The sequence below is a fragment of the Varroa jacobsoni genome, unplaced genomic scaffold (assembly GCF_002532875.2).
Source record: "Varroa jacobsoni isolate VJ856 unplaced genomic scaffold, vjacob_1.0 scaffold_1443, whole genome shotgun sequence".
Lineage (NCBI taxonomy): Eukaryota > Metazoa > Arthropoda > Arachnida > Mesostigmata > Varroidae > Varroa > Varroa jacobsoni.
This window is the reverse complement of record NW_019214345.1, coordinates 52,079-61,675: the sequence shown is the minus strand read 5'-3', so window position 1 is coordinate 61,675 and position 9,597 is coordinate 52,079. Positions and strand designations below refer to the sequence as shown.

Sequence of the window (9,597 nt, the reverse complement as noted above, 5' to 3'; positions counted from 1 at the left end):
TCGTCATGTCCCTCGTTCTGTCTACACACTCAATTTTTGGCTTTTGCAAAAGCTTGAGATCAATCGACGTTCCATAGCATTTTGCAACGTGATTGTTGCATCGGTAAAGGATGTAGTAACTGCCAGACGCTACATAACGACCGTCGCGTCAACGCAACACAAATTTATGGCCATCAGTCGTCCTATGTCTTTGTCCGGCAAGGTGTACCGGAACTACCCAGCACATACGTATTGAACCTTGTGCTACTTTTGTATTACTACTAGTTCTATTTCCACCTGCTTCTCCCTGTGCCTAGCATTTCATTCCATTTAACTGTTATAATATTATTTTGTGTCCCCTCTTGCCGGAAATTCGTTTCGTTAAACTGCGAGAAACACACACAATTTTCATAGAAAATCTTTTACACTAATCTTCCGACGAATAATATTTCATGAACGATCTGTGCGAAGAACACCAAGTGGCGCTGTGAATAACGACGACCACGCGTCCATATTGCCTCCACCTACCTGTCCGTCTATCAAATGACTGTGCATGTATACGTGTATGTGTATGTGTGTTTGTTTTGGTGATTAATACGGGCAGCTAGGCAAGGAATTTGTTCCGAAGTCAACGAAGGCTGGCTGCTACCGTTCCTGTTTCCGTCAAAGAAACATTTCCTTGTAGCCACGGTAGTTCGAGCCAGCCGATGCACCTGACCGAGCGCCAGCGGGTCGTCGCCTGGCTACGCAGACAGTCTTGAGGCGCTACTGCTGCTGTGGCTGCCATCATTTAGATCTGTCGCATCTGATTGCGGCTCGGAAGCTGCTGCTGCTGCTGCTGCTAATGGTTTTTGTGAAGCATATGAGCAACGCGAAATTGTCCGTAGACCAAAACATATCAAAGAACACTTTTGAAGTGTTTACAGCTCATGCAGAAAACCAACCGGTGGCTGGAAGACGGCCACTATTCGAAAAGAAATTACTTCGCAGGTTAGGGATTTCGCAACGAGCGAACGACAGTCGACAGCGGAAAAGTGCTGGGCTAAACGTACACCGTCAAACAGAATGTGAAGACTGTCGCATAGACAGAATTTCTATGCACCATATTATGATGCATATAGAGTGAACCACGATTTAACAAACCCAATATTTGTACAGGACAAGCATGCAAATGCTGGGTCGAGCAGACAAGTTAACTAACCTTGCGGCAGATGAATGACTCAACGATGAAAGCACGAATTATAAGGAAGTTCATCTGTGTATAATCACTATATCCGCCTTTTCAGTGATTTGGTAGAGATACCTGATCTGTTTTGTCTGGAGGAGGCGCCGTTAGCAGCTAGGAAAAACACTAGTATTCACTCCACAGCCAAAAAGGATTTCGATATTTTTAATGCAAGCTTATTCCAGCACAAAAGAGCGTTGTGCAGATTTAAGGACTGCCGTCTCAGGCCTACGTTTGAATGTGGAATTACACAAAAGTCGACCGCTCTACAGACGCCTTCGCGCTACGTATCAGTTTTAAAGCGTTTAATGATACTAGAGAAATTAAGCAGGTTCCATATTTAAAGCAGGGACCCTGCCATGTTCGAAATGCTTACTATGCCTACGTTCTTATAAACTAAATATTAGTAAGCATATCCTAATAATTTCACTAATACTCTATTAAGAACTCTATTGGTGGCTAAAATATATTTTGGTACCTATATCTATGTATCCTCGCGATGATGCAGTGGTTTCTTGGGTTCAAGCGTTAGAAGAAACGCACGCGTTTCGTGCTAAAGACAAGCTTAATTAACTAGCAAGTTAATAATAATAAACTTCCGGATATAAAAATTCTACAAAATTATTCACCAGCTTTATCTATAGATAAGCGTTTAGCCGTAAGTAACGACATTTACAGACTGACACTACGCACACATATATATATATATATATATACACAGAATTACTGTTAGATCCCTTGAAAAAGATGCTAAGAAGATGCTTCTGAATGAATAAAGGAGATCGTATACTAGACTAGTAAAAGGCAGGCTCTACCTAATTATATGAGATGTTTATAGAAATAAACTTCGACAAAACGTACGTATGCGTCTGCCTTAGAATGGATCGTACCACTGCTACTAACAGACACAACCGAGGCCTAATTAAAAGTATGGCTGTTCCGAAGTTTCAATTATCGCAGCGTCGTGCACGAGCTTCTCTACACTCCGCTGACGCGACAATTCTAGAGTCGACTCGGTAGTGTCTTGACTCTTTGTTTCTTTTGTGCGACAAGAAAGCAATGATGCGTACAGCCAGTCAGTTTGCGCTCCGTCAGCCAGATTTGCATCCGCGTATATCAAACAACGCTGATTGTTAGCGCCCATGAGAAGACAGTGGAATACGAATTTCTGCCATTCAAAGATAAACCACAGCGCACCTAGCAGTCTGTAATGTCAGGGTTTAGGGGGTTTCAACAGCTTACGAAAAAGGTTGGTTTATTTTATACAATTTGACTCTCATGCCTTTTAGGCAAGCTTCAGCAAGCGGGGCTTGTATTGGCAATCTGGGGCTCTTTCCGCTATAAACGAACCAGCTATTAACCTATCTGTTTTTCAATGAATTACCACATGCTGCTCGTTGCATCAAGCCAGCTTTTTGTTTCAAAACCACGTTTTCTACAATAGCTTTCTACATACCGATGTGCAAGATGGCAAGATGTAAGTATGCATATATCGTACTATTACACATTACGTGAACTTACTTTCCAAGTTCCTCCTTAAGTTCATAGTTATCACTGAACCGCGTCGTTGGTGTGGGTGGCGCGGCCATGGCTGCACTGCACCAGGCACCTCGTGCCGCCTTCTATTCCACTCGTTATGCCGAACGTTTTCTGCTATAAAACTATTCTATTACAATCTGCCGCTGCCGACGACTAGAAGTTCTATACGATTAGCTTGGAAACTGTTCCTGCTTTAGCTTCTGTAGCCGCTGCTGTTATTACTGTTGCTTGAGCTAAGCTTCCGATGTTGTTGTTGTTGTTGTCGTGGCCAGCGACGGCGCCGTCCTGATGGCCGCAATGGGGCAGGGGGCCACTCTCGAGGCAACGCTGTGGTGGTATTGTCGTGTTGTCGCTGCTGTCGCAAAAGCGGTCGCTATGCGCGCTGTTAGTGGCTTCGTACACACCAGCACTACTCTACTGTGAGTACTAGGTGATGGTTCTCCAGCCGCTGCTGCCAGCGACGGCTGACTTGTTAACCACAAACACGAATCGTTGTCGTCGTCGTCGTCGTTGTTTAGTGCGGTGCGATCATGTATAATTCTCGTCTCGGGTCCTGTACACGACTCTTTCGCACTCTGACACGCACGTTCTCATCTGGCGGCTGATATAGCAAAGCCCACAGGCAATGTCGTAATCGCAGCCGCTTCTCAGACTAACGAGCTATAGAATAATTTCTGATTCTGCAACGAACGCAATTTGCGACCGGTGGTCTCGTGTCTGATTGTGCAGATATTGATCGTTACACGATAGACTGCGATGCCAGCTGTGTTTCTTTCTCTACCTATTCGGCCTCGTCTCGCGTCCTCAAATAGGCGTTTCGCGACCAATTAATACTAGCCCATCATGCCGCATACGTATGTATGTGCTGCTGCTGCTGCCACTGCTGATTGTTAACTGCTGTAATCGTCGATTTTCGCACTCAGCTTAAAAACTGAGCCTTTCGTTTTGTCTGCGTAGCGTAGGAGACGTGTAGGGTGACAGACGAGAACGTAGCCATTGGTAAGAGCGATATCTGCTTCAAACGGATTCGTGTGTTGAACTTCGTGTCGGTCTTCGCATATGGCTGTGACTATTATCCTATCTGCTTGTAGAAGAGAAGCAGTGTTCCGGTTTGAATTAGTTGGTGGTCAGCCACAAATAGGCGCACGCCATTGTCCTACCATCTCCAAACTAGTGCCAGTCTCGAGTTAGCGCGTTCGGGCTGAACGATTTCTAAGTCAGGCTCGTCTTTTCTCTGTGTCTCGCGTTTGACGCACACTACTTAATTGAATGTCATTTTCTTTGTCTTTGTCTCGTTCCTTTTGCACTCGATGTCAAGATCCTGTCAACGAAAACAACTACTACAAAAGCAATAACACAACGCTGCCGACAACGTGTCGTCAATTGTGGCTAAACGGGGAAGCTATCGTCCATCGGCGATTCGCCTTCTATTACGATGCCACCGCCCCAGCCGATGTTTCGTTGCATGGAGTCGCACCGCGCGCTCTGACCAGATACAATCATACGCACCCACACACTCAACACAATAACACAGTAGGAGAGAAACCTGGCTGACCGACATCCACCGAATAATATTGTATTATTGTTATTGCCGTCGTCGATTTCCACGCGTTTTTTAAGCTCTCCAAGCGCCCAACGCACTTACGCTGTAGCTTATTGTGCTTCTGGATGCTGTTATTAATTATACTAACCACCCCACGATGTCGAGTGTTGGGGGGGGGGGGGGGTAGGATGGCTTCAATCTTGCTGCTTCAGTTTTTCTTGCTCGGACAGTTTGTCTTTTTCTGCTGGCGTTGTGCCGACCGAAAGCGGGGGGAAAAGAAGCACTCGCTGTCTTTGATGCCCAACACCAGCCCACATGCCCTTGTTGTAGCTATCACGGTGCGCACGATTGTGCACTACAAAGGCCACAGTGACTTCCAGCGGCCCGCACAAAGCCCAGTCTTTTGGGATTCGTTATTGCTTGGTGCGCTGGCCAGCTGGATGAACAACTGGATGGCCACTAACTGGACGAGGTGCTAGTTACTCTACCCGATGCTTTATTGTTATGCATGCACGCACGCACGCAAGCACTAGTTGGTAGTAGCGGCTTGTCCTGCCGTTGCCGCGGCTAGTACCACCACTGCAGTTGTGGCACACTGCAAACAGCCGAGCAGGGACCCTTCTCGATCAGAAGAGAACACGCACTCAGCTCAGGCTGGAGGCAGCGCTTAGGCGCTGGCCTAGACTCAGTGCGCCGTTGTTCGGTCCGGCCATTCCGTAAGCACACGGCCACCGTAGGTTGTTGCCTCGGTGCTGCTTCCGCTGTTCTCTCTCTTTCTCTACCTCGTTTGCCCTTCTCTGTCGCCTTCTCTCAACTACTCGATGCCCTCTGCACAGGCAACCAGCTTCCACTACTGCTACTACCACTGGTATTGCCGCTTTATCTATACCGCTGCTGCATCCAAGCGTTGCCACAATATATCAGTGGCAGCTGTAGTGACTGTGTATGCCGTGCTGCTGGCAGTGGCTGTAGAAAAATAGCGCGCACACACCAAGATGCTAAAAAAGAGCGCGAGCAGGCGCGGGCTGTTGGTGTCGCCGCCACCACCGCCGCCACCGTCGTCGTCGTCTTTCGCTGCTGAGTCGTCCTCCAAAATCTCGTCTTTCTGAGTGGCCTAGCACAGACAGACGCACTCGCACCACCGCAAAAGAGACTCACTCAGCGAGACAATGCGCACTGTCGTTGTGTGTCTAAGTGTACCTGTGTGCTGACCTGCATTCGCGGGTATGCTATTAGATCTGGTCGTTGTCCTGCTTGCCTGCGACTGTGGCTCGTCCTAAAGCTTGCCGTTGTCCGTTATTTGGTTGCTACTCCTCGTGCCGTTGTCGTTGTCTGGTAGGGCCTTGTTCACCGGTCCGCCGTTGTCGTCGCCTGCACTAGAACTCACTCATATAGAAAGGGCAGCACCACGCAGCTCGCACAGGCTCTGTACTGGCGACATGAGTACACCACGACGATGCTACTGGTGCGGTGCTTTCGAGCTGGTTCGAGCCTCAAGCTCTTATTTTGTGACTTGCGACCTTCTGGGCTTTTGGTAGGGATTCAGCAGCTACATACATTCTGCCTATCTGTCTGTCTTCGTTTCATGCAGCAGCGGACCGTCGCAAGGAAACTGCGGAAACACTATATAGATGATCCACTCGGTAGAGCGCAGGACTAGGATGACTGTTGTTGCTATTGCTAACTGGTAGGCTACAGTTTGTTTGTGAGTGGCGAACAAGCGCGTCGTAATCAGCTTTCGCTGAGTAACAAACGTCTGTTAGATCCTAACACTCAGCTCGTGTTGGTAATGCTGCTGTGGCCAGTTTGCTTCAATTGTAGCCTGTGCAAGGATACACACAGAATATGACGACTGCCTGTCTGTCTGTCGACCTGTTTGTGTATAAATGTGCGTGTGTGTATGTGCATTCGCGCGTGTACAGCTTGTCTCTGTATCGGTAAGCAAGCCTAGCTGACTGTCTCCAGCTAACTTGCTTGCCTTTCTTCGTCTGTTGGCAGATGCGACGAAACATCGAAGTCGGGCGTCCGTTGCTCTTGCAGAGTCGAGTCAAATTCTTCAATCAGTTTCGTCTATCGATGGTTCGCGCCTGCTGCAACAGTCTTGCTTCTACTTTTTCTATCACCAGCAGCACTATCACCACTGCAAGCACAGTTGCCCCTGCTGCAGTCTCACCACTTCAGCTGCTGTTGCTCTGCGTTCGCTGATTCTGTCTATTTAATAACACATCATCGCTACTGACTCCATCGACATTTCTTACTGTTTTTATTGCTGCTGCTGCTGCTGCTGCTGTCTGTCGCACGCACGCAGGTGGATGCCAGTCGGTGCCCGCCGCCCGTTTCCACTCACTCAGTTCACGGCAGGTACCAACTCACGGCTGCTAGTGCTGCTGCCGCTACTATATTATTTGCAGAGTATCTAGCCGTCGAGCAGCTCAAACGACATCGTCGTTGCTGGGAGATCTCAGTCTGTCGGTCAGTTAATCCGCCCGTCGTTCTCAGCTTATTTTCGTGCTGTTTCTCTCACTCTCGCAGCACCAGCCCTACTACCACCATCACGGCGGCCACTAGAGAATGGCTGCCCTCTCTCTTGCCAGCCTCTCGTTTTCCTTCCTTCTCTGCCCGCCTGTCTGCCCGCAATGCTGCAACAGCAGCAGCAGCAGCAGCATTTTGTTCCTACTACCGCGCAGAATCGGTGGGGGTGGGCTGCTCACCACGTTGGCCGGTTAGGTGAGGGTGGTTGAGGGTTGCTGAAATCTGTCCAGTCGTCGTTGCTGTCCACGACCACGAATACTAACAGCAGCCCTTGGTGCTATTTCCGTCCGATGCTACTGCAGCAATAGAAAAAGAAACAGCAATAGCATCTCGATGTTCGTTTGCATTGGCCCGCTGTTGTTGTGGTGACACTGTGCACTGCCTGTAGCAGTGAACTCGGTGTTTCCTTTGTTACTGGCTCTGTCTGTCTATCTGTCGGTTAGGCGGTGGACATCGTTGTCTTTCCCTCTTGCCGCCGCCGCTGCTGTTATTGCTGCAGTTTATGTTTTCTGTATCACTGGTTCGGGCAGGCTAAAGTTGACTAATTCTTTGTATGTTCACTCTTTTATCTTGTTATGCTTACCCAACGACTCGTGCTGCTGCTGCGGCGGAGATGCTGCGAGCAGACTGGGCTGTTGGGCTGCTACTTGCTGTGAAAGCTGCCGTCACAACAGCATCGGCCAGGGCGCTGTACTCGCTCACCCACTTTCCTTTTGTCTGCCTGCCTTGCTAAATAGCAGCTTCCACTTCGACGGGCGGCCACTGCTTTTACCTGGCTGTTGCCCAGCGAGCATTCTACGCTGTGCTGCTCTTCGCGGCCTCCTATTACTCGCACATCCGCTGTTGTGCTATTGTCGACCCTATTGCCATCATACCACTACCATAAGCAGCGGCAGCAGCATCAGCAGCCAGCCAAGCACAACACTCATAGCTGAGCTACTCTAGTCAGCAACGGCAGTGGCCTCCTCCCAACGTCACCCTCAGACGTCTTAACAGCACGGCACAACGGAAAACTCAGTAGTAGTAGTAGTAGTAGCAGCAGCAGCAGCGGTAGTAGCAGCGGCCAGGCGCCACCATCACCGTAGACTGCGCGCGCTGACGCTCGTTTCGTTGGTTCGATCGCACGCTCCTTTTGTCAGAGCCTCTACCGTGGTGCTGCGTCTTTAGGCGGTGATGGCGACGACGCTGCCGCCACTCTACCACTGTACGCCAGCATATATTTCAGCAGTCGTACACAGCCTGAGTTGAATACACACACGTACACACACTCACACGCATATACAGGCATATAGAGACGGCTACAATGAAAACGGTCCAACGCAACGGCTGGAACCAGCTCGCTGCATCTAGGCAGTACCCACGCTCTGTTTCTCTCGCTCACACGCTACACACGGTCAGACAAACGCACAGACCGACATATATAGATTCACACATAGAGTAGCATTCAACCACACTTCCATTCCGGTCACATACAAACGCCCCCACACGTACACAAACACACGCACTGCGGCTGCGGCGTCTGTGACCCGTTGTCGTCTAAGCCGGTACAGAGAAACACAAAGAGGGAGAAAAAGAGATGTGAGTGCTGCTGATTGTTCTGCTATAGGACCCTGAGTTAGCTTACCTCTCCCCCTAGCCCAAACGTCCATAAAGGTTATCTGTGCTGCTGTTCATGTCCTTTGGATCTGGCCCGCCCGTTCTGCGTCTGCGGGGCGAATGGGTACTGGTGGTGCTAATGTCAGGCGCCCACGACGATGCTGTGCGCTTTTGAGCTAAGAGTTGCTGTTTTTATTGGCCCTCTCCCCTTTGGCTGCTATTGCTGTCCAGGGAACCTGTAGTAGCTCCTACCCTCCCTATCGGTTGATCGGTCGGTCGGTCGGCCAGCCGGCCGTTCGTTCGTTCGCTCGCTCACCAGCCAGCCAACCATATTTACTCTTTGTACTGTCGAACCGGTGTGCTACTTGTGTAAATATATTTTGTATTCGTATATTATACAGTGGAATGATAGGAACAGACGAGGGGAGCGGACGGAGCTCGCATACGGGAGAGCGTTCAGAGCTTCTCTTCCTCCCCTCCACTCGCGCAGGATTGCCGCACAGTAAGTGCTGTTGCCACCATTGCATCGCCTGGCTGCCGATCCGCGCACCACTAACAGCTAGGCAAGCACCCTCACTCATCTATCTACTTTGCTGCTTAGTTGACGCAGTGGACGCCCTCTCGCGGCCGTGGCGCATCGCAGCATAACAGAACCGAATGGCAGCAACGTACACTGCGGCGGCAGCAAATCACAGTGGTTGGTAGCAGGCCGCAGTAGTCTTTACATCCTTCCCAGCCCGTGACAACAGACCCTCAACAAGGGGTGCGTGCGGGTGTGCAGCATCACTTGCACCCTTTCCCCTGGTGCGTCTTTCTCTCCTTGCCAGCATCGTTACTAGCAGCCCTTGCCCTTATCTGACCCTTACCACAATGATCTCAACAGCCCTATTTGCGCCGCGAGCACCACAGCTACGAGCATCGTTGAGAGTACGCTCGTGAATGTCAGAGTGCGAATAACGAGCGGAGGTTTGGTGTATTAGGCCCTACATCGCGGACAACCATCACCGATAGGCAGAGTAGGGTCAGTCGACCGGCGTAGGGCAACCAGGCAAGGCCGGTCAGATTGAATCGCTCCAGACAAGCGACTGGAGTGGGGAGCGCAGTGAAAACGTCGCACAGCAACGGCCTGCTTGACGGTGACAACAATGCTTGCGGTAGCAAGCGGCGGCTTTACGGGCGTCCC

The 9,597-nt window shown here is 50.0% G+C and overlaps 1 protein-coding gene across 4 annotated transcripts in view; it reads right to left on the bottom strand.

The window, feature by feature from the left end:
* The window catches only part of CaMKII (Calcium/calmodulin-dependent protein kinase II), a 66,986-nt gene extending 60,144 nt beyond the window's left edge, over window positions 1-6,842 (bottom strand). The window contains exon 1 of one of the 4 annotated variants that reach the window (XM_022850089.2): window positions 2,726-6,842. In XM_022850089.2, coding sequence (XP_022705824.1) covers window positions 2,726-2,793 — 68 coding nt within the window. In that variant the 5' untranslated portion in view covers window positions 2,794-6,842. The remainder of the gene's footprint in view (window positions 1-2,725) is intronic. The other 3 variants (XM_022850085.2, XM_022850087.2, XM_022850093.2) reach the window with 3 other exon arrangements.
* Between the last annotated feature and the right edge of the window lie 2,755 nt (window positions 6,843-9,597).